This window comes from Actinia tenebrosa, unplaced genomic scaffold (genome assembly GCF_029948245.1).
Source record: "Actinia tenebrosa isolate PJP-AT-01 unplaced genomic scaffold, QUT_ActTen_1.0 PGA_scaffold7__59_contigs__length_16204524, whole genome shotgun sequence".
In the NCBI taxonomy this organism is placed as follows: Eukaryota; Metazoa; Cnidaria; class Anthozoa; order Actiniaria; family Actiniidae; genus Actinia; species Actinia tenebrosa.
The window spans coordinates 10,871,371-10,895,766 of NW_028292584.1; the positions used below are offsets into that span (position 1 = coordinate 10,871,371).

The 24,396-nt window shown below is 37.4% G+C and overlaps 3 protein-coding genes and 2 long non-coding RNA genes across 7 annotated transcripts; 4 read left to right on the forward strand and 1 right to left on the reverse strand.

The window, feature by feature from the left end:
* The first annotated feature begins 2,048 nt into the window (after positions 1-2,048).
* Positions 2,049-4,188, forward strand: LOC116296232 (uncharacterized). The gene is made up of 2 exons (XR_004197106.2): positions 2,049-2,237; positions 3,920-4,188. It is a non-coding gene; the product is annotated as an uncharacterized LOC116296232 (long non-coding RNA).
* On the reverse strand, positions 3,880-23,958 carry LOC116296246 (uncharacterized). Of its 2 annotated transcripts, XM_089040170.1 has the most exons (8): positions 23,891-23,911; positions 23,202-23,238; positions 9,247-9,388; positions 7,801-9,156; positions 7,038-7,184; positions 6,506-6,667; positions 5,939-5,975; positions 3,880-5,400 (listed from the first exon to the last, which is right to left on the reverse strand). In XM_089040170.1, the coding sequence occupies exons 3-8, from the start codon at positions 9,307-9,309 to the stop codon at positions 5,051-5,053; spliced, it is 2,115 nt and encodes a 704-aa protein (XP_088896296.1). In that variant the 5' UTR covers positions 9,310-9,388; positions 23,202-23,238; positions 23,891-23,911; the 3' UTR covers positions 3,880-5,050. The 2 variants fall into 2 exon arrangements, with proteins under 2 accessions (XP_088896296.1, XP_088896294.1); XM_089040168.1 differs by lacking the exon at positions 23,202-23,238 and having other exon boundaries at positions 23,891-23,958.
* Positions 14,528-15,246, forward strand: LOC148905585 (uncharacterized). Its single transcript, XR_016121738.1, has 2 exons — positions 14,528-14,895; positions 14,975-15,246. It is a non-coding gene; the product is annotated as an uncharacterized LOC148905585 (long non-coding RNA).
* Positions 15,258-19,320, forward strand: LOC148905586 (uncharacterized). Its single transcript, XM_089040171.1, has 7 exons — positions 15,258-15,822; positions 16,433-16,678; positions 16,874-17,033; positions 17,110-17,344; positions 17,437-17,974; positions 18,053-18,266; positions 18,434-19,320. The coding sequence occupies exons 1-7, from the start codon at positions 15,508-15,510 to the stop codon at positions 18,679-18,681; spliced, it is 1,956 nt and encodes a 651-aa protein (XP_088896297.1). The 5' UTR covers positions 15,258-15,507; the 3' UTR covers positions 18,682-19,320.
* LOC148905587 (uncharacterized) lies at positions 20,383-22,141 on the forward strand. Of its 2 annotated transcripts, XM_089040173.1 has the most exons (5): positions 20,383-20,459; positions 20,538-20,709; positions 21,019-21,167; positions 21,447-21,641; positions 21,723-22,141. In XM_089040173.1, the coding sequence occupies exons 1-5, from the start codon at positions 20,450-20,452 to the stop codon at positions 21,836-21,838; spliced, it is 642 nt and encodes a 213-aa protein (XP_088896299.1). In that variant the 5' UTR covers positions 20,383-20,449; the 3' UTR covers positions 21,839-22,141. The 2 variants fall into 2 exon arrangements, with proteins under 2 accessions (XP_088896299.1, XP_088896298.1); XM_089040172.1 differs by having other exon boundaries at positions 20,414-20,709.
* Positions 23,959-24,396: the final 438 nt, after the last annotated feature.

Genomic DNA, 24,396 nt, shown 5'->3' on the forward strand with positions numbered 1-24,396 from the left:
GCCGAGTCTCATGCCGAGCATTGCAAGTTGAATGAATAAAAGAAAGTTGGATTTTACGGCTTACTTTGTTCTTAACTGCAAGTAAAATTTATTAGAGTTAATACGTGAAATGCTGGTGATCCAGCTCGGCAAGGGTACCGTAGTTTTATAATACAAACGGATGGCTAAGCAGATAATCATAGACGTAAAAAAACCTGTTTTAATTCAGTTTTGAGCATGCGCATGCGTAGAATAGGGTTAACGGGACAGCGAAGCGTAAGGGTCCCACATGTAATGTAATATCAAATATAGTCAAAATCAAATGTTTAATAGCAAGGGATATGTTATCTTGGAAATCTGCCAAAGGAACTGAACGTTTTATAAAAGGACAGAGCGAATACATACTCCAATAAAAGGCAAGTAACTACTAGTAAATACTATTTCTCTTGTAGGAGGCGAAGGTAGAGAAACATCTGCAGCTGGGCACCGTGATGGTGCCGGATCCTGCCGGATCCTTGACTTGTTAATTAGCGTCATATCAATGGATTGATGTCAAATAGCGGATACCCCATGGAAAAAGCTCTTTTTTCTCCTCCTACTTTGACTATCATACTTCCGACGAAATTCTATGCTAATTATGAATTATTGATGTCAAAAAAAGAAGTTTCTAACAAACCAAGCTCTAGTTAAAGATGATTTTCGCGATTGAGAAAGTTTTACTTTCCCGTAATTGTTTTTTTTTTTCAAACAATTCTTACTGACAGATATAGATGTAATATTTTCGTGAATAACTGAGTTTTATGCCCAGGAATATTATGGTTAAGCCGTTAAGTCATGGACTATTAAAATGGTATTAGGTTTAAAAACTAATTCATAAAATCCTGTTGTGCTCTTTATAAACATTTCAAAATCAATGGGATTCAAGAGTTGCATTACTCAGTAGTTATCAATGTAAACTGCTTATTTATTTTGCAATCTCAAAAGGCATAAAGGCGACCATTTGAGATTTCCCGCTTGAGGGGGAAATGGTGAGGAGAGCGCGCGCGTTTTGGCGCGAAAAGGTCTCGCCAAATCCGCCATAGTGCTTGTTTATTACTGATCATGACTGGGGGAAATTTGGATTAAGTTTTTCAACATTTGTCGGTCAAAAAGCTAGAAATAGAAAAAGAAATATAATGCAGGCCTTTAAAATATTCGTCCCCCACCCCCTACGCTAAGAAAAATGGTATACGTTTAACGATCTTCATTCTGCTCTTCTAATTTTCAATATTTCTTTGTCTTTTCTTTGTGTTTAGTTTCCGTGGTTGGCTTCTTTTTACTTGTCATCTTTCTTGTTTTTGAGTTAAAATTTCAGTTAATACCAAAACATAACGTTTTGTATTGAGTACCGTTTTAACCCCATATGCTAGAGGAATATATATCATGGAAATAACATTATTTTGCTTCACAGTATGAGTATTTTTTCGCATTATTACGAGTAGGGCTAATCATCGGTGTAAAATACCTAAGTGAGTTTACACCTGGTAGCTCAATAAAGCATCTCTTGGGTTTAAAGAATAGCAATAAACAGTCAAAAAAACTAATAGTCAGAGACATAGTGCTAGATCCAATATTAAGAAATGTCTTTTCTTTGAATTTCGCCGCATCATTCGTCTTTCCAACAATATGAAATAAAGTTAATGAAAAAGGCAATTTTTTGTATTTAATGAGTAGTGTAGACATTTTTTCCTACCGAGAACTTTATTCCAAATACGACCTATATTTTGTTTATGCGTTCGTTTTACAAAGTAAAAATGTATAACGGAACAATTTTAATTCATTTAACTTGAAATAGTTTTTTTAAACAGATTTTTTTGATTTCTTCCTTAGCTAGGTGAAGTTTTTTTATATAAAATAATCTTAACAAAGATTCCCTCCCTAGCTACCCCAACATGCGTGCGTTTTACACCTATGATAACTTCTATCGGCTCCCCCACCCCAGTAAGACTGCCTTTATATATAATTTTGATAACTTCCTCAACAGCCGAACGGTTTTCTAAAACCTTACTCATCTATTGTGACAGGGTAAACTGATTGGAATTAAGGACTATTAGTGCCTCGTGCTCCCCCCTGATTTCAAGACAATGACAGGGTGTGTCCCATCCATCACTTTTATACTATATAAATCAACCACAAGTCAGCATTAGTTGATTGTGAATGCTTAAGGAGAGCTGTACGAGTGTCAAGTATTGAAGCTGGAAAACAATACATCAAAGAAGGTAAAATATCTCTAGCTCAGTTGCTATCTCTTTCTCTCCAGAGCTCTTTCTCTCTCTCTGTCTAGCTGTTTCTCTTTCTTTCTCTCTCTCTCTCTCTCTCTCTCTCTCTCTCTCTCTTTTTCTCTCTCTCTTAAACAAAAGGGATTATTTGAGTTCTCCTAAGCTCAAAATCTACAGCATCTTCAGTGGATTTGAAAACATATCCAGTGATCGTAATGCGGCTTTAGTCGACGTGGTCAGCTGTAAAACCAAGCTAAGTAAGCTAATATATATATACATACACAATAAAAGTTACAATCGGTTTTTAGCCTGAATATATACGACTTGACTGACATTTTTGACGGTTTTAATTTTCCTTCGGATTGAGTCCAAAACTGGGTGTGTAAAGTTCATTGCTTTTGTACCGCTGGGCATGCATGTCAACTGACAAGGCAACTTGATTGTTTAGGTGCATAGACATTGACAACCAATTAAACATTGCCGTATTTTACTCGTGGTACTCATATTAAAAAAATTTAGATTCGTTCGGGCAGTGGTTTCTTTTATTGTCTTTGAAGGCGAACAGCGTTGGCCTTCCCAGAAATAACCATTATAAAATTGTTCTGGCTTCTCAGTGTAGTTAGCTTCCCATCAGAGAAAATAGGTCTGATAATCATAATAACTATTGTCTAATCATTCTCGCATTATCTTATCTTGGTTTGTGATAGTCGTTATCGCTTGGCGGATGAAAGGCTGACGTGTCATCACGCTCGTTCATTATCACGCGTGTCAGCTGCTAACTTTTATCTGTTCAGTATTCTTATCATGCGAAGCAGTCTGCTACAATAGTCCTACTTTTCATTCGATACCGCTGTTCTTGAAGACCGCAGACGCATTTATGCATTTTTATATATCTTATATTAAAACATTTATATATTTAAGAGTCCGTGCATGGGATTTCAAAACATTGCACATTCTCAGTACATTACAGGTGTACAAATGAGTCCGTAGTTAAGGATCAAAGCGTGACTTACTGAATGTGAAAAAAATTCATTTCTATACTGGGCTACCTATAGTAGCATACACGAGTTTATTTGTTACGGAGACTGGTAACAAAGGATCTGACAAAAATGTGGGAAATTGAATTAAAATTTGGAAAAAGGCGGGAGTTTTGTGCGCGCACCTAACTCAGTCCTACTCTTCCTGAGAAACGAGTTCGTTATCAGTCACCCTGAGAATTACATCCCTGTGCTCTCAGGAGCTTAGACGGCTTCGCCGTTCACCCAGGGATAAACAGATGACCGATTATCCCATCTGATACACTTAAAATTCATAAATAGAAATGACATGGGAAGGGCTAGTTTATTATTGTGAATTGAATACAGGAAATTCTTGCCCGGCTTTTCTCTGATTGGTTGGGATAAATGGTCAAATCAGCTAATCATATTGGTTGGCCAAGAACAGCCATCCAATCATATTGGTTGGCTAAGAACAGTCATTTAATCAAATGTTGGCGATTAGAACATTTATCCTGAATCATATCATTTGTTCAAGAACAGTCAGCCAATTATATTGGTTGGCTAACAATTAACAGTCATCCAATAATATTTTAAGAACGGTCATCCAATTATATTTGGGCTAAGAACGGCCTCAAATCAAATCATTAGTGACTAAAAATTGTTTATTTCTTTATTAATTTTTAGATGAGATTTGCAGTGTTTTGTCTGTTCGCTGCCTTATGTTTGATGGTTGTGCCGAATGAAGTCGTCGGTAGACCGCCTAGCCAATACTGCAAGATAGTGTGTAACAACGTTCTGACCGACTGCCTGACATCTGGAAAGACCTCACCTAGTTCTTGCTATGAAATGGAATATTTCTGCCTTTATTCATGTTAACTGCCCCAGCACGTGATGAAAAAATTATAGAATATAATTATATACAATTGTAAATTAAAATAAAACGATCAACTGAACACTGAAACCAATTTTTTAAATGGGCGGGGGGGGGTGGGAGAAGAAGATATTATTGTGCTTTAAAAAATATTTGAAATATAACGCGCGTGCTGATTGGCTGGCTACTGTTCGATATAAAGCGGTTGGTTATGTCTCTGTACTGTGATATAATATAAACACTCTGGGAGCTGTAGAGCACACAAGTAGTCAAAAGTAAACTGAAAACATGTACAACCGGGCCCTGAACTAGACGTTCTCTAAGCCGACCTCTCTGAGACTCACAGAGTCACGAGCGAAGTTAGTGACAAAAAAAAAAAAGAGCGTTGAAGTTGCAAGAGTGATCCTGGTTAGGCTGCCTATGCTCTATTCAGCTTAACACCGAGAGATGCTGGACTTGCGAAAGTCTGCCTATTAATATGCTCAGCTAAGCGTTATCAGTTTATTTGCACATTGGCTAATCTGTTGAAATTTTAAGGACATACTAACCATCTCTCATGCTTGTAAATTGCATTAAGCAATCTGTCATTCACAACTCCATGTAAAGCGCCTTTGATTATATCCACATATTAAAGGGCGCTATATAAATCATAAATCATAATCATAATCATAATCATACACCGCTTCGATTGATAATTGAAAAAAAAAAAAAAAAAAAAAAAAAAAAAAAAAAAAAAAAAAAAAAAAAAAAAAGAAAAAAAAAAAAGGAAAGGAATTTAATTTCCAAAGATTACATTTTTTTTATTGGAAACCAAGGGTCATTCGGAAAAGATCGTTTAGGTGTCTTTGAAAGACATCTGAACGAGCTATGCCGATTGACCTTTGATTTTCAATAAAAATTATCTTTTTGTTTTCTACAACTGCCTAAATATTTGCCGAAACTGCTTAAACAGTGTTCAGTGGTTTCTTAGTCTTGAGATGCTTATACAGTAACACCATCACATCCTCCCGTCCCAGGCTCTCCAGACACTTTGCAAACTCCCCGACAGTAATACTGGGATGAGTGCTGGATAGATATTCAAACAAAGCTCGACTTGGACTGCCTTCGAGGGTTCTGTACTCCACAGAGAACTGCTCTATTACGTCATCAGTCAGGCCGAAGTGACGTCCCAGCTGACGCCATGTACCTTGTCCCTTGACGGACACATCCAGCATACGACCCGCTACATACTTTGTATCGTAATGAAGGTCTTTGAAGAGAGTTTTCTTCTCTTTTAAGAAAGAAGTGTCTTGATCTATAAAGCATGCAACACGAGGTAATTTATTAAGCTTTGGCTATTTTATCGCAGCATGGGGCAGCCATAACAGTGCCAGGATCTAACTTGGTGAAAACCCAAAGATATTCTCACATCTGGAGTCTTGGGTTCGATTCGGCGGTTCGTTATGTGTTTTCCTTGATTTAATGGTCCTCCCACCCCCCACCCCCCACCCCCCGAGTTTTCCAGTTATATTCCCTCTGCAAAACCTAACACGCTACTAAATTCCAATTTGTCCTGTGAGTTAGCCGTGCCTTTGATTTTGATCAACCCCAAAGCTGTTTCAAGCAGGGTTATAGATACATTTGAAGTCTGATGGATTTAGAGGGGTTCCGTCTAGGTCGTGATCTATATCTTGGGGGTACAGGGCATTCCTCTCCAGCTTCTTACCAGCCCCCCACCCTTCACCGGATAGTCGTACTTTACTTCAACGCGCTTTCGGCAAGTGCAAAATACTAGAAGGTAAACAATTCTGAATGACAAAATATATTTCACATCCAGCCCTTAAATAACTCACCTTGCTCATGAACATCAACAACGACGCACAAATCTTCCTAAAAAATGAATAAAAGAAACACATAAGCATATGAACATCGCGATTCTCCTAAAAGTTACCGCACGTGATTGGCTCATAGCATTTGATTGACTGCGAAATAGCACTTGCTTGGTATCCACGCCTGGCTTGTGAATGCAAAGGTTCAAATAGGAATGTCAACATCTCTGACAGAAAAGTTAATTTTCTCCTCTTTTACAACTTTTATGACCCAAATTATTTCCTGACGATGTGGTACAAGGATAATGGATATTACAAGCTATATATCTTGCACTTTATGCTACAGGTAAGTGAAAAATATTGTACGAATTTGTTTTTCTTTACATGTAAGGCTACGCCGGTGACAAAGCAATCCCTGCTTTTTACTTTATTTTGGCGACTATGGCCAATACGTAATATATTTTCTCCCACTACAAGCCGCCAATATAAACCCGTATTGGTGACTCAAAATCGTAATAAGTTATAAATGAATGACATTAGAATATGAAGAATGACAATACTGACAAGACGAAGTCAAATTCAAAGACATACCACAGGTACAAAAGTGAACGCTGGTATGATGATTTCACTTTCTGCAACGTTGATTTTGAATTTGCAGCTGAATTTTTCAGCACGTCTTTTAACGCGACGAAACGCGGCTTGAAAGCTTGGTATGGAGAAGTACGACTCCTTGCAAACCGAACTGGAAATGGCCTGAAAATACAAACTATAATTGTTAACAAACGGTTGTCAAAGAATATTTAATTTTAACTAAATTCCTTAAGGCCGGTACGATTTTCGCCTAAAACTATCGTATACGACACGCTCGCGCCATCCTACAACTCGAGTCGTAGCGTGTAAATCAAGCCTACAACTCGCCTACGCGGACAGACGTGAGCGTGTTGTATACAATGGTTGTAGGCGAAAATCGTACCGTCTAAATCGGCCTTTAGGCTGATTTTGAAAAACGCAGCCTTTAGAAATAAGATTGCGGTGTTACAGACTAAGAGCATGCGCAGATACGTTCCCATCCCAAGAGCCTTTGTTGCCAAATTTTTTAAAAAGTATTTCAGTAATACATTACCTTTGGGCTTAGGCGATCCAGTTCCCAGCCATCCAACAAACCCTCGACATTTAGGTTGATGTCAACTGAACTGTGACAGTCAACAAATGCAGCGTAGAAAGAACCAAGCATGGAAAAGCCCTTTAGGGAATTTTCTTTCAAAACATTCTGAAAACAGCAATATCAAAATGGCTTAGCTTTTCCTTTTATTGCGTCTTTCATTGCGTCTCTCGCTGTACCTTTCCCTGTGCTTTTAATTGCGACTTTCGTTACCACTATTTGTTGTTATCACTTTCGATGCGGTTTACGTTGCGACTTAAGTTGCCGATGTTGCTGTTTCTCTTTTTGCCTTTGACGTTGCGCACTTTCGTAGCGCTTTACATTGCGCCATTGACGTTGCGCACTATCGTAGCGCTTTACATTGCGCCTTTCATTGGAATTTTCGTAGCGCCTTACATTGCGCCTTTGACGTTGCGCACTTTCGTAGCGCTTTACATTTCGCCTTTCATTAGCACTTTTGTTGCGCCTTTCCTTGGCACTCAGATTGCGCACTGGCATTGACGTCTTGTTGTAAGTTTCATTTCACCTTTTATTACGCCTTTCGTTGTCACTCAGGTTGCGCCCTTTAATTGCGCCTTTTGTTGCGCGGACAAAGTGTATTTTTTTCCGTAGAAATCTCGTGTTTTTTTAATGCAGACACGTGGAAATACATGACCCCACAATAGCAGTCTCAACGAAAAGCACATCGAGCTTGTACACACAAGACAAAAAAGATCCCACATACCTGAAATGAAGTTTCGTCATCATCAAGAAGATGGATACACACTTCAAACAGGTCACTTATCATCTCACTCGTGGTAAACAACACGAACTGCATTCTCTTCTTCGCTCCTTTCAGTGGCTTTCCAACAACAGCATAGGTAAGCAGTGTATCAGTATGAAAGCTTACATCTTTCCAATTTACTTCCAAACCATCAGTTATTCTTTCCCATTTTGCTTCTTTTATCCCCTTTCTTTCATCCATGCAGAGGACATCAATGTCCCAGTTTTTGTGTTCGGAATTCCAGAGAGCGCTGTGAGGCAGGCTTATCTTGACTAATTCTTCGAATTTCTCTCCTTTAGAATAAAACCTATATATTGGACTTAGAAATAATTGCCCTTGCTTGATGCTTTTAAAATTACCGTTCAAATGTTTATCGCTCAAAGGTTCGACTATCAGGTTCTTGTATCGATCTTGTTTGCAGTCTGGATCGTATTTTATGACAACACCGCATGTGAATGAATATTTACCAATATTGACGTCGTTTTTCGACCAATCTTCTAGCTCATCTGATTGGTCACTTTTACACCTATCAGGAATGTCTATTCTTTTCGATAGCCTCATAGGTGGAATTTGAAAGCATTGCGCTCCTGAGTTCTTCCTTGTGCGTTTGATTATAAAACCTAATGTTATGAAGATCATTAAAGTACATAAGGAAATTACTAAGAAAAGATATATATCCAATTCTTTCCACCCATGTTTTCTTGACTGTTTATTTTCATTTCTTGCATGAGTTCTGTTAGAAATGCCAAATATATTACTACCAGTCTTAGTTGCAAATAATTTAGTTGTGGGGAAATCGTAAGGAAGTCGTTTTTCAACGCTTTGAGTTGCATTTTCATTATCGACGTTTTTCAAGCAACGGTGGAAACTATGGACACTGCAGAGTTTTTTGCTTTGGGATCCCTGTGTTGCACATTCATCAATTTTGATATCTTTGCCGTCGTCACAGCAACTAGAACATGGGAGGCATTCTAAGACGATTTCTGAGAAGTAAAAACCTTTTTTGCAGTGAGACATTCTTGGTATGCACTGGGTATCTGTTGTCGGTGAACATTTACGACTTACTACTAATCCTCGTTCGCATCGTTTGCAACGTGTACAGGAAGATCGTGAATAGGAATCAGAGTAGGTCCCATTTGGACAGGGGGAACATCTGCTCTTGAACATATCTTTTATGAAGATTATCGAGCCACATGGAAAATAGGGTCGTTGACCGGCTGGACAAGGCTCACATGGCATACATCCAATAATGTCCCCGTCTCTTCTTTTTACCTTGATGCTTTCTATACCACATTTATCGACCACGATTTCGATTGACTGAAATTTGGAAAAAAAAAAAAGAATGCTGATACTTGCTTCATGTTGCTTGTGATAATATAATATAAAATAAAATAAAAGTATTCGTACCTTACATTTGCAGTCTTGTATTATCAGAAGGAAGCAGAGCATAATAGAGAATTTATGCACCATTATCGCCTAGCTTCAAATACAAATCCTTCAGGGATTTTTTTATGTGTGCAGGTATCGGATTCCTGGCTCTACGGCTATCCTAAAACGAGAGAGAGAGAAAACCTTTATCATGCTCCTATGGGGTCACTCCTATGCAGTCTATGGAGCTAGTGTAGTCTCGCAACGCTTATAACCCAGCTAGAAATGTCATATGAGGTCACGGCAGCCCAAGCAATACATTTGTGGTGTGTATGATAGCATTTGGGTAGCATTTACAGTAAATTTTTATTTTATATTTTTATTTACATAACATTATCCATGACAAGTTACAAAGCTATCATCTAAGGGCTTAGCAGAACAGAGCTTGGCTCCAAATTAAGTGCACCCTAGCAAAACATTATATAATAACAACAAAAAGCAAATAATGATAAACTCTAAGTGAAGAAATCAAGTGAAGATTTACCAATTATCACTTAGATGATAGTAGCTAATTTAAAGGCTAAGAGTATGGCAAAAAGTAGTCCGATCTATTCATTGATGATATAAGTAATTTTTTAGTTTAAGTGGCAGTTTAAGATAAGAATATCAGTAGATCAGTAGATTGAAGATCTAGGATTTATTAATCGAAATTATTAGTAGATCATTAAAGTTCATTGTTCAGTTGATTGTTCTTCGAAGTAGACTGGATACAGACTAATTAAATTAGAAGCAGCAAAGTTTTTGGAGAGGATATCACGTGGTGAACAGCACTTAGGACAGATGGACTTCCATGTGATGACATTATTGACATCAAGATGCTCTGCTAAAGCAGATAAGTAGTGTGACCTGATTCCTGAACTGATTGACTGAAGTAAAGGTGCGGATTGGAATTGGGCAGATTGTTCCACCCGAGGGGGGGGGGGGGGGGGGTACTCCCCTATATTTGCTATACGGGTATGTGCCGCCCTGCTACTTTGACAATGTGATGGCGAAATTTATCGTCAATAAGAGGACAGACACATAAAAATCTGATGTCAATTTGTTAAGTTGACGTCAGCTTTATAGGGCGGCACGTCAGCTTTATCTGTCTGTCTTCCGGCTTATTGATGATAAAAAATAACCAATCAGCACGCGAGAAATTTGTAAGTTATTGTAAAAAATTGAATTGATGTAAGCCCAGGTAAGGCTTGATCTCTTCTAGGGTGCAGCTGTATCTTGTGAAGGCAGAGAAAAAGAATTCGTTGCTCTGCTTTATCATTTGGAGAAGTAAAACTTATCTTCTTGTATTTGATACATTTACATTGGTCAATTTTCAGTTAATGTATTATCAAGAAAATACCCTGAAAAAGACTCTGCCAGCAGGGTTGTAGTCTTAAAAAGATATGTAATACCTTTTCAAAAAATTTTGAACATGCCTTGCTCCTGTGTCGTAGTTAATTGTAATACGAATTCGATGAATACACATTCCTCGACTTCATATCCGATAAAATTAGAGAGATAAAGTGCAATATTCACCACCAAATCACGGGTTTTAGTGGAAAATACGAATCGTCCCCATACATCTCTTCTGATAGTCTCCCTCGCATCCGTTTTTAGTGTCGTTGGTCACGCAACTCTTGTGACGACTTGTTTTGTTTGCCGTCTGGCAATCCCTAGATGCATTGCGCGAAACGCAGGATCAAATTATCCTCAACAAAATAACAAAGAACTGAACAGAGTAGGTTTTAAGGTGGCTGGACCTCCTCACGCTTGACCGCTACCTTCACACAGTTGTGACAAACGTCCCACGTTTGAATAAAAAAAATATTGTGAATATATAGCTCTGAAATATTAAGAGCGGCTGTCCGTAAAAACCAGACATTAGGTGGCAACAGTCAAAAAATCGATTTGGTTCATACTTTGAAGTTAGATACCCTATCTTATAACAATAATCCCTGTGCACTTGGTTTTAAAAAATTCTTTTTTGTTCGGGGGAAATTTGAATTTTTATGCAGATAGGCAAATATACTAATTTGACGACTCTGAAATTGAGATAAATCACCGATCTCGTGTACGAAATACAATCAATGCTTGACCTTTCTAACCTAATAAACTTCAAATATGGTATCTCTATGTGCCTCACAATGATTTTCAGACATGTAGCTGTAACGAAGAATTTCTGGAAGAATTATTTGCAAGACACAGTTTTCTTGAGCTTAAAAGTACCCTCAAAACAAGTGAGAATTTTACCATGGCCGATACAACGGAAAAGCGAGATTTTCACTGTATGTGATGTCACGATGATATTGTTCAAGATTGTGAAAAAAAATTCTTAGGTAAATGTGTTTTTAAGTTTCTACGATCGATCAAATATGCCTAAATACGTTGTTTCAGAAAGGATCGTTTTTGCATAAATTAGCAAGTAAATGACTGCCAAAATTAAAATAATATTTTGCAAACCTTTCATAAGCCGTTTGAGACATCAATACTTAGCAAATTTGAGGGATTTTTCTGAAGAAAGAGCAGCATATACTCCCTACCGCTTCACAAATCATGAATTCTAGGTATAGTGATGGTCATCTACACAAAACCGCGAAAGCGTTGCGTGACCACTACTGGCGGCCATGGCCACTGGGGATAAAGAGTTCTCCTCAAAAATCTTATTTTTTTGCCGGCCCAGCCACTTGAGGACTAAAACTTAAATATCGAAGCTCCTTAAACTATGCTTTCTTTTAAAACAATATCCCCCTCTTGTATGCATAACAAATTTATGTAATATAGGAATGCAAACTTTGCTCTTCTCACGAACGCATCAAAAATAATAGATCGGCTAATGTTATACGCCCTCGTATTGTGTGTGACCCTTGAGGTAGCATTTGTCTAGTTTCAGAGGCAGATCCAGGATATTTTTGAAGGGGGTCCAAAAAGTACATTAAATCAGTGACGTTATTTTTGAGGTCATACATACCGCTATATTTGTACGTTGTAACCTTTCAGAACGCAAACATAACAACTTGATTTGGCTTTCAATTTATAAACCTACATAAGAGTTATGACTTTCAATAGAAAATTATCTGCAATATATCGTATGTTAAAAAAGGGGAAATAACGAGTTGTAAAGGGGGGTCCGCAGCCCTGGACCCCTCCGTTGGATCCGCCCTTGAGTTACGCGAGTGATTTCGGTATCGGTAAGTTATCACATGAATCCCGCTCAATATATACTCGCGACATATATTTTGTATTAATTTAGGAAACAAAAACTAATAATGTCGGTATAAATATTTTTTTCTTATAAAACGGCTTTAGTTGAAATGGTTGTTTTTCTTGTGAAAAGATGTGTGCGGACGAGTGGCGTCAACGTAGGATTATTTTCTTTTCTTATCCTTTTTGCTGGTGTCCACGTGTTGCTTTCATCGTGTTCTGCACAGCAAGCTCACACAGATTATAAACATCCAAGGATATGGGGTGCTGTATTAATATGGCATTCAGTACTTCCTTGTTCATTTTGTCCAGAGCCTTTCCTGGAAGCTTGTCGTCTACTTGTGCATCTATTTCGGCGGAGACGACATTTTTCTTTGGCAATCGTGAAAAAAAACACTTGTTTAGACGTGAGGAACCCATCAGGACTGAAAAAACGGACACCATCAGAATTCTTGGCCTTCCTCAAGGACTTTGAGGAAGGCCAAAAATGCTTTCAGATCGACCCCGTTGAGCTGCGCCGCTCCTGTACTTGCGGTGGTGATAAGCGATGACAGTTTTTTTTTTTTTTTTGATGTCGTTACAGGATCAAGTTTATGCCCGGTCTGCTCACCAATGTTAAACTGGGCCATTAGATAGTCTTTCTGTATTTCTTTAAGACGTTTTCGACCTTCGTTTGATTTCATTCCCCAACCCATTTTGTGATCGAACCGAGCTAGTACCTAGAGCGTCCTGAAGGGGTAAAATGAGTGCTGGTATTATCCTTCTTTGGTGCTGGGAAAATAGGATATCATGCATTGGGATTCATAAACAAAAAATCATCAAAAATGGGCTTGGGCTAAGAATAAAGGGATTTGAACTGGGATTTCAGTAAATGTTGGGCTTGGAAAGGGGATTAGGAACCCCCTTCAGGACCCTCCATTTTTCATAGGAATACGCAGAGTTAATAGAGGGGAGTCCCCTCTATTAACTCTGGAATACGTCGTCAGAGCCTTGCATAGATTTGAACGGCCAGGAGCTGCCGCTAACACGAACGTTATACTTTTAGATACTAAAACATAAGGAGGAAGACGCACAAATGTAGTTAATAACGGGAAATAAAAGTAGTATTTTCGGTATTTATTTGGATACATTTAAAAAAAACTCACATGCACACACATCTATTATCCCGCCGCCGGTGGTCGCGCAACGCTTTCGCTGTTTTGGGTAGATGACAATCACTGCACCTAGAATTCATGATTTGTGAAGCGGTAGGGAGTAAATGTTGCCTTTTCTTCAGAAAAATCCCTCACATTTGCTAAGTATTGATGTCTCAAACGGCTTATAAAAGGTTTGTAAAATATTATTTTAATTTTGGCAGTCATTATTTGCTAATTTATGCAAAAACGATCCTTTCTGAAACAACGTATTTAGGCAAGCATTGATTGTATTTCGTACACGAGATCGGTGATTTATCTCAATTTCAGAGTCGTCAAATTAGTATATTTGCCTATCTGCATAAAAATTCAAATTTCTCCCGAACAAAAAAGAATTTTTCAAAACTAAGTGCACAGGGGTTAATGTTATATGATAGGGTATCTAACTTCAAAGTATGAACCAAATCGATTTTTTGACTGTTGCCACGAAATTTCGAATTGGTCTGGTTTTTACGGACAGCCGCTCTTAATTTCGGCCGTATCAAATCCATTGTTTAGTTTGAAGTAGATTACGCACTATATTTAAATAATCTTTGCAGGACCCTACTGAAAATCGCTTTTGCGAGTAGGTCTCCTGGATAAATTTATTATTATTATTATTATTAATCTCAAATGTCTCATAATTAGCTAGATAGATTTTTTCAAAAATCCCTACAAATGGAGGCATTTAGTATATAATTATGTGGTACGAAGCATTTTAGTGTTGAACGCTCTGCAAGGCTAAAATTATTTTCTAAACGAAAACAAATATTTCATCATAATCACGTGTTATGACGTCCGATCTAACTAAAAATTACATCAAACATTAATTCAATCTTTATGTGACCTATGCACAGGGAGCCCGGCTTTAGAATTTGTACATGAATAAAAAAAATCTATAAGTGCTTTATTGGGTTTCCTGTGTTGAGATTTGAAACAAGACGCCAATGATAAATAAGTCAATAAAGTACTTTGGGTTTCCTGTATTGAGATTTTGGTAGCTTGATAGCAGATTAATGTAAGTAATTCGAGAGCAGCTTATAATTCAAATTTAACGTATTAGTGTAACGCACGCCCTAGTAAATGGTAAGAAAGAGAGAAGGGCTGAAACAAGGCAAGTTTATCGTTACATGTACACCAGCGGTTGATGGGACCAGTGTTAATAGGCTTTAGAGGAACGCAGTCTGAATGTCAACATGACGAGTGCTGGCAATCAGAATCTGGAATCAAAGGAAAACAAATCAAATATTCAAGGAGCACAATACTTTATGTTATGGTGAGTAAGGTATATTTTTCAAAATATTTGACCGTTAATTTCGTCGTCAGGATCTAAAATCTCATGTTTTTTTCTTCAGGCTTTTGAAAAACTTTTCTGTATCTGGAGCGGAATCCCAGGCTCCACTATCAAGGTTAAATGAAATGTTCTGCAAAGTTCTGGGGAAAGAAAATGGAGTTCCCGATAAAGAAAAAGGACGAATAGGACATTTCCCCTCTATGGTACGCCAGAAAGTTCGTTTAGAGCGAGGCGAAAAACGAACCTTTGTATAAAGGGGGACTAGCACGAAAATTGGTCAAATTTTCAAAACTCTTCAAAAAGTCGCTCTTATGATCAATATTACTTACATAAATATTTCCTGAGTATTTTCTTTACATATTCCCGCAAGAAGTCCGTTAAATTTTCGTTTTTCTTCGTGGCCGCCATTAATCAGTTGTCGCTTCTCTGTTCTCTCGGGGGAGTCTGGGTCGAGCGGATATGACGTCACTTACTCAACCCAAACAAACCAACGTGAGAAATTTGCTAAGGAAATACATGTGAAGTACGGGTAGCGCGCCGGTAATTCGGAGCTTTATCTGTATTTATTTCCTCAAAAATTAAAAACTATTAAGAATGCCATCTAATCGTTGTGTGGTTCAGGGATGCAGTAATAAATCTGATCCAAAAAATGGCATTTCAGTGCATTCTTCGCCGATTAACAAGCTGGAACGCGCGAAGTGGAAGCGTTTTGTCACGACGCACCGCATTAACTTCGAGCCTGAAAATCGTTTCACTGTGTGCTCTGAGCATTTTGAGGATAGCTGCTTTGAAAGAGCAGTGCATTTTGAAGGCTCAAAGAGAATACTAAAGCCGGGATCTGTACCAACTCTTTGGAAGCCCGAAATCAACAGTCAGGACGAACTTATCAGTGACAGAAGCCGCCGACAGGTGAGTAGCACAAACTTCTCTACGCTTTAGCCAAAAAAATTATAATACTCTTAAGATTTTAGGTAGGTAGTGGTGAGAATTCAAAATTGCAATTACTATCATAACTTTCTAGGATCAGCAGTACTCTTGCTTGCTTTTTAATAACCTTTATATTCATCTGCGTGAAAATTTCGCGGCGCGCCGACATATTAAAGCGACCAGATTGCGCCAACATCATGCATTGTTTATTGATCAATGAGTCGTAATATTTCAATCAATAGATTACAAACCAAGATTTACACTCTTTAACTTTAATTTCCTGAAATCCGTAAATTATAAAAAATGCTTTAGAACAATTTGGCGTTTATGTTGTGTTTACCGCAACAAAAGTCATTTATTTCAACTCTGTTATGAATATCAGCTGACAGTAATGTGCGAAAATCTATCAAATAAGATATGTTCTGATTTGCTTGAATTACATTGAAATAGTAAGTCATCTCAAAAACACTATATGAACGGGTATGGATAAACAATTATGTAAAGCGAAAAAACCCATCCTACTACCGTAAAATATATAGCCGGCCGATGTCGAATAATCATCATCTAAAAAGGCCATGTATCTTTTCCACAGATAATACGAGACATGGCAATCAACAAGTCGACGAACGATGATTCAAATACGATTGATAATGCGACTGGAGATACGACTGAAAATACGATGATTCAGATAAATGTTTCGGAAAATGACGAGGTTATCGACGAGTCTGGTGACAGTGTTAATATCTTAGTAATGGATACTTTGGAATCATCTGTGAAAGTGGAAATCCCAGGTACTTCCACCTGCAACGAAGATTTCCAAGAACAAACCCTGGAAAAAGTAAGTATAATTGGCGTTAATGTGTAAGGATTTTTCAAAGGGTATTCTAGGGCCAATTATTAGTCAGGGGCCTGCAGAACTAGTGACAGTGTAACCTTATACAACAAACATTTAGTTCAAAGAAACACTTTTTTCATTTGCATTCAAGCAAGTCACAGTTTTTTATTCAAAATTTTCAAATTGTAAATTTATCAGGATCAAGCTGCAAAGTATGGAGAAATCGAAGAAAAGCTAAAACTCTCCAAGAGAAAGGTGAAAAGCTTGCAAACAAAAATCCGCAGGATGGAAAAAAAAGAAGAAGAGCTACTTGGTGCTTTAGGAGAGAAAGTAAAAAAAGGGCAAATGATCACTACAAGTAAGGATGCTGTTATCAAATTAAAAATTAAATAATATCATTCACTGTTTCAGTAATAAAAGTATTTTGATTCTAGGTACTCAGACATATTACTATGACTTCGATAATACTGCCAACGACAATGAAGAAAGGGCCGATGTAGACTGGGAACTCGATCCAGAGCATGAAGACCAAATAAATGGCATGGGAGTCGAGGGAGAAGAGCAGCCCCAATTGGAAGATGAGGAAATGGTCAATCCCGAAGAAAATGAAAAAAAGTATTTAGAATTGGCAGATGATGATGAAACTAAAGAACAAAATGTTAACTTTAGGTATGCTTGTTTTTATTCACAATGTCAAATGAGCTAACAAAATATTATAGTACCTTGTACCATTGACATCTGAAAATACTTATTTTAACCAGGTTGGATATTGATGGCAAGAATCCCCGTGAAGAGCCAAAAGCAATAGTGTTCTTGTCAAGACTTCTAATCCTGTTCCAGGTTTGTCGGTCTTGCTTAAGCTCCAAGCAAAAGGTTGAGATCAACCAGTCTGGGACATATATTGCTGTGACAGCCAAATGTGAAAATTGCAACCAAGTATTTTCATGGGGAAGCCAACCAAAACTACTTGGGAAGTTTCCAGCTGGCAACCTATTACTCAGCCTTGCAGTATTGTGTGCTGGTGCCTCTATAAGGAAAATACTTCTGGTGTTTAAACATATGAATGTGTTGGCATTCCATGAGGCCACTTACTACTACCATCAGCGTCGTTTACTAATACCTACGATTGTTACATTCTGGCGGTCTTACAAGCAAAACATTATAGATAAGCTTGCAGGAAAAGAAGTTGAATTGGCTGGGGATGGAAGACATGACAGCATGGGTCACTCTGCCAAGTTCTGTACTTATTCAATCTTCTGCTGTACTATTGGTCTTATTATTGATGTAATCCTTGTCCAGGTACTATTTAGAATTTTAAATGCACATTAAAGTTTTCTCTTAAATTAATTTGTTTTTAAATTAATTATATATTTTCAGTCCAATGAAGCCGGTAGCAGTACTGCAATGGAATTTCTTGGTCACCAAAGAGCCTTTGCTTACTTGTTAACAACTGGTTTGATAATCAAGTCATTCATTTCTGATCGCCATAAATCGATTGCAAAGTGGATGAGAGAGGAATGCCCAAAAAAGTGTAGAGAGGTTGGGAAACCTGTGATAAACCATTTCTTTGATTTATGGCATGTAGCAAAAAGTAAGTAAATAAATTTATTAAGTAGGTTTTTTCACACACAGAATGGTTGGATAAACCCATATTAAGGCACTGTAATCTGGGAAAGCCAAAATAAATATAAACTGGAATGTTAAAAGTTATCCACATGCAATGCCATGTTTTCAGTTAATATTTTCTTTATTTTATAGAAATTCAGAAGATACTCAACAAGTTAAGCAAGGAAAAAACATGTGAGATAATTGGACGATGGTCAAAAGCATGTGTAAGGCATTTCTACTGGTCAGTTATTTCTACGAAGGAACTACTAGGTGAAGTGAAACTTGCAAAGTTTCAAGCTTTTTTCTGCCATGTGGTTAATAAACACAAGGAACTTCCAAATAAATTATTTAAAGTGCCTATCACCCTTTTTTTTTTACTTTTTCATATCGAAATATAAGCTATTCTAAGAAACCTGTCGAAAGAATTTTTTGATTCTGACGCTTCTTTCTATTTTTTTCGAGCGGTCAAAAGTGCGAAAATAGGAAGATTTCAAAATATGACCGAGCGAGAGGGGAGACTGGGCTAGTGACGTAGAAGGAGCAACACGCTCTTCTTGATTTACAAAGAAATGTATGGGATACTAGGGTGGATACTGAAGACGTCCTTGCGTTTCTTGGGTTTTTTTAGAAGTCCTTGGACTTTTAACTACTTTCTTGGGCTTCTATGAGGAAGTTAATTATCTAAAGATTCCATTTCCAGTTCTCATCAAGATTCGTAGCCTAATTTACTGGTATATTAGTGAAGCGAACACAACCTAGCAAAGCAAGCGAGGTGACTGAAGTGAAGTGATTCCGACCCGATCACAAATATTATCTCATTGGCTGGGAATAAAACTTGTCAAAACCTTAGTAAATACACCAAAAGTACAGCAGCATAGATAGAAATTCCTACCTGGAAATTCCTAGAGTCGTTATAGTGAACCGAAGTTGATAACAGGTAACATTTTACTTGCCATTGCTCGAACTGAGTCGTCTTCGCACCGGATCGGGAATTTATTCCCGGTTTATTAAAGAATAAAACAGTTTTGGTGATTGTGGTAACATTTCAGTGGTTATTAAACTCTTGGGGAGTATTTGGTGCATTGCTAAAAGGGCTGTAATGAATGGTTGAGACAAAATTCCCGTACGATTGACACAATATTTTAATTATTTGCTACCGTAGAATGCTCTTCAGATTTCTTACCTTTATCGAATTTCCCTCAATAGACGATCGTTTTATCTTTAAAGATAGGTATGGCTAGATACTGTGAGACAGGATAGAAAACTGATAGAATAGAAAATATTATATTTGACTATGAAGTGAAACCATGTTGACCTGCAGAGTAACAGTAGACTGATGATGCGAAGTGTCACGCACCCTTACATGTAGTTCCTCGACTGAACTACTACAGTATAAATATATAATGCAATTCATGTTTAGATATTTTGAAAACTGTTAAGCCATCTACATTGAAAAAGATTTTGTGAACTACCTGGAGTTATTTCATTGTTTCTGTTATTTACATTTGATGTTTCTGATTTGGAAACGACCTGGAAGAATTTTGCGTGGCACGGACTCACATATTCATCCATAAATACATCAGATATTAATAAGAATAATGCTAAAAAATTTATGACTTAAAGGGTGTAGGTACATGTAGTGCTCAGAGTTACTGTATGTGAAATCTATAAGTTTTTGAAGCTAATTTATTACACTTGATTCTGAGCGTGACAGCCTAATATGAGGTTTTCCCTAGGTTGCGTTTAACTTCTCGCTGCTTTTCTTTTTCTTAAAATAATTCAAAAGTAATATCATTCTTGAAGTCTGAAGTAATTAACATCCTCTAACCAGAAAAATGAGGTCTTTTGAAAGCGTATAAACGGCAAATTGGTCATAAATACCAGTGAAATCTAGAGAGAATGAGGAAACATCTAAACCCAACTTACTCCTCTTACGTCACAGCCCAGTCCTCTAAGTTTTCATTTTACGCGGCCAGAGTCAAAGAAATGCCTATTTTCGCACTTTTGACCGCTCGAAAAAAATAGAAAGAAGGGTCAGAATCAAAAAATTCTTTCGACACGTTTCTTAGAATAGCTTATATTTGGATATAAAAAAGTAAAAAAAAAAAGGGTGATAGGCACTTTAATGCCTGCCATCATGGTCCAGTCATTCAAGAAAAAGTTTGGATGACCAGAGGTAATGAAAATATTGCTATTCATTGTTATTCTTTAAAAGTTATTTCAAGAAATAATTTTAAGTTTATACCTATTTCAGGTTCAGAGGCATATGAAAAACTAGTAGAGGCATTAAGTAAGACTGCTCTAATTAAAGCGATCAAGAAAACGTCATCAAATGGACAGACAAGTTGCCTAGAAGGCTATCATTCTGTAATAAACCATTTTGCACCAAAAATGCTAGCCTTCTCTTATCTTGGAATGCTTAGCAGGTAGGAACAACAAATATGTGTAATACACGATAGTTAGCTTGTAATGGTGTTTTAACAAAAAAACATCCAACAAGTAAAATAATATAGTACATACATGAAACATACTGAGAAATGATACACAAGCTATAAAACATCACATAGTAAATACTTTAATTAACAAGTAGAGCTCATCCTAGTCTTCATCTGTCATGTCCTTAGAAAAAGAAAAGAAAACATTAATTTAGTTAGTGACAATAATAAGAAAGTAATAACTCATATCATTATCATACCATCATTATTGTACTAACTCAAGCTCTGTTTGCATAACAGAACCATTTTAGCAGCACTTCATTTCAATTATAATTTGAATCGAGAGCCAAAAATTGATGACCATAGGGAACCTCGCCTACGAGTGCATTATGCAAAGCATAAGTATGGGGAAGCCACAGTAAAGGAAGCGAAAACACCACAGAATTATGGTATGTTCAATTCACTCAGACATATTTGAACTATTTCTTATGGAAATAATTGCCTATATATGCTGCACCTTTTTCACTGCTAAGGCTGTATTCATTATGTATGCCAGCGGTGGGAGGTGAATTGTTTCCCAATATAGTGTAAAATCTCATGCTTCACTATATCACTATCAGACAGAGAAGAATGTGAAGTCTATCCAGTGTACAAACAAAACATAATTCAGATCCCCCATACATAATTGATATTTAGCCAAATAAAGCAAATATCACTTGATTTTACAGATTATGTCTGTGACATTTATAAAACGCTAGTGGAAACACCACGAAATGACCTGAAGCAGGTTGAAATAGAGCTTAAAGAAAGTATTCCTGAACCAGTGTGCTCTGCCTTGGATAAAGAGTCACATTCGGATGCTATCACCAAGCATAAGAAGAGAAAGTCAATGGAAATTACAATAGTACCACCTACATGTACAGGTATTTATAGCTACTCTAGGCACTAGTTTCTTATTGAGGGAACAAAATTGATAGAATCACAACAATTTTGTTTTTCTTTAGAACAAGAATTACAGCAAGGATCAGCCAGGGGATCAAATAAAAGAAAAGCGCCTACGTGCCGAACATGTGGAGCCCCCAGAAAGGGACATAAGAGAGGACAGTGCCAAACTGACTAGTAGTTTACTCTCTGAAGTTTATTCTTAGTTTTTACTATGTTGTAAGCAATAGTTATCATACTATACCTCTGAATCGTTCTGTTCCTCTTCATCTTCTTCTTGGAAGCCTTTATATTCTCCATCTTCAGAGGGAAATCGAGCTCTAATAGCGCTGTACGCACAGCATGGTAGGGGAAGCCGCTTTGAATTTCCAAGATATTCCCAAACCAGTCGGGTGAACTGCCGATATGATACGGATCTCAGAAACCTATGTGAATATTATATTTTTTTAAGCATTAAAGAGTAAATCAATCGATTACCGGAGACGTGTACGAAATCATAAATAAATAAACACAAAATTGACTTGATTAGCACTTACTGAGACTTAGTAGCACGTCCTTGTTCATAAAAGGAAGTATAACGCTGATTCTTGCGCGTTCTCAACCCTACAGCAGCGATTTCCAGTACCCACTCATCGAGGCAGCCAGGACTAAAACCAGGGTGAGCGGTGATACACGAAGGAGGCTCTCCAGGACCTTCTTCGACCAACTGATTCAGTTTTTCCTGGCATTGGTCAATATCGGCGCAGCAAAAACACTCCTCTGGCTTTGTGACGAGGTCCAAGGAACAACGATTACACTTGCACCTACAATGGCAATAGAAACTAAGTTAGTAAGTTTTGAGAATGTAGAATACTATAAATTGCTATCTACAATATGGAAACTTTCTGACATACCATGAGCGAACTTCCACCTCTTCTTCAAAGCGTTTGTTCAACATAGTAAGTTGCTCTTCTTCTTCGGCTACTTCACGTTGATATTGCAGGCTTTCTTCTTGAGTAGCCACCGGCTCAAAGTCTTCAGCACCAGTGGAAGTAAATAATTCTTCTAGGTCTGAGCCAGAACTCTCAGAAACGTTGGAAGAACTCGAAGAATAGGTCTCATCCGCCATGTTATCTACTAAATTTTACTAGTTTACGAGACGCTTGTTGAGTAAGTGACGTCACAAGAAGAAACCGCTGACGCAAACTTGCGGGCTCGGCAGGCGACAACGAAGCAATGGCGACCAGCGATTTTTCATGAGTTTTAAGTCGAAAATTTAACCGTTTTCTTTCTAAATCGACGAAATTTCCGTGAAATAAGAAAAATCAGGTTACATATCACCACCTGGGTTGAAGAAATTGGCTTTTAAAATTGACCAATTTTCGTACTAGTCCCCCTATAATATAAAGGACAATAAAAATCGAATGCTGCATTTCAATGAAACTGTCATGAATCTGTCAAAGTCTATTGTTTGAAAGCGGATATTTACCAGAGAGGTCACGGTTGTAGAGCTAACTGGTCCCATCAACCACTGGTCCACATACATTTAAAGTATGGCTTACAAATATCATTCTTTTGTGTGTCACAGATTAATATTCCCTATAAATAAGACATGCTGTCGTTAAGTTTATTTGTCATGTGATCATTTGGTGCTGTATTTGCTGGTAATTAACCCTGGCGAATTATTTTAACGGCGGTTTCAAAATAGGTACTCAAATTAGTTTCAGCCCTTCTCTCTTTCTTATCATTTACTAGGGCGTGCGTTACACTGATACGTTACATTAATCTGCTATCAAGTTACTGGTTAGTACGATTACCGGAAACTCAACGTATCAGCGCCTTGTTTCAAATCTCAACACAGGAAACCCAATAAAGCACTTATTGATTTTTTTTATTCATGTACAAATTCTAAAGCCGGGCTCCCTGTGACCTATGTGCAAAAAAGATTTGCAATCGGATAAAACACGTTTATGCGCCAGCGTTCCAAAAGTGGAAGGTAGCGGTCAAGCGTGAGGGGGTCCAGCCACCTTAAGAGGAAAATAAAAGGACGACTAATCATCTTACCAGCTAAATTGCGTATTTAAAATATGAAATCGAGCGAAATACTTTGAAACCTTCGAATGTCAACAAGCATAAGGACATAGCAACTAGTATCCACGAGTTCGCCAAAGGGCGGTTTGATTGGTTTACTTTTCGGCTAAAACATGATGTCTTTAATGCCAAGTATTGTAAAATAAAATTAAAAACTCACCGAAGTACGTCCTCCGTGCTAAGGCTGCCACAGATCTAGAAAGTGACGGGGGAATAAGCAAAGTAAGGGCTTTTTTATTTTCGGTTCGAAAGCGTCTTATTATCTTGATATTATATGATTGGCTGAAATTCTAGCGAATCCCAATAAAGGATCAGCGAATATAAATATGCGATTGTTTCTTGGAATATTGCTGATATGGCATTTCCAGCTTGTTCAAAAATTGCCAGCAAACACATTTTTAAAGGATTACGATATCTACTCACAGGTAGCCCATGAGCTGGCTATTTAATAGTGTTGATTTATCGTCAAAATACAGTAAAATAATAATAATAATAATAATGATAATAATAATAATAAGATAAAATAAATTCATAAAGGCATTATCTTGCTTAGGTTTTCTTTTGGGTCTCTGTGAAATTTCAAACCATTTGCTTCAATATTGAGCGAGTTTTGTAGTGGCATACTCAAGCTCTCTTGAACCCTGAAAATGTGCACTAATTTGCTTC

Bases quoted from the DNA above. Each gene is read 5' to 3' on its own strand.
- LOC116296246 (XM_089040168.1), bottom strand. From the start codon at position 9,309: ATGGTGCATAAATTCTCTATTATGCTCTGCTTCCTTCTGATAATACAA. The intron at 7,185-7,800 runs GTATGTGGGATC...TGCTGTTTTCAG, and splicing joins ATGACGAAACTTCATTTCAG to AATGTTTTGAAAGAAAATTC. The intron at 6,668-7,037 runs GTAATGTATTAC...TTGTATTTTCAG, and splicing joins TGGATCGCCTAAGCCCAAAG to GCCATTTCCAGTTCGGTTTG.
- LOC148905586 (XM_089040171.1), top strand. From the start codon at position 15,508: ATGCCATCTAATCGTTGTGTGGTTCAGGGATGCAGTAATAAATCTGAT. The intron at 17,345-17,436 runs GTATGCTTGTTT...TATTTTAACCAG, and splicing joins GAACAAAATGTTAACTTTAG to GTTGGATATTGATGGCAAGA. The intron at 17,975-18,052 runs GTACTATTTAGA...ATATATTTTCAG, and splicing joins TTGATGTAATCCTTGTCCAG to TCCAATGAAGCCGGTAGCAG.
- LOC148905587 (XM_089040172.1), top strand. From the start codon at position 20,450: ATGACCAGAGGTAATGAAAATATTGCTATTCATTGTTATTCTTTAAAA. The intron at 20,710-21,018 runs GTAGGAACAACA...TTTGCATAACAG, and splicing joins TATCTTGGAATGCTTAGCAG to AACCATTTTAGCAGCACTTC. The intron at 21,168-21,446 runs GTATGTTCAATT...TTGATTTTACAG, and splicing joins GAAAACACCACAGAATTATG to ATTATGTCTGTGACATTTAT.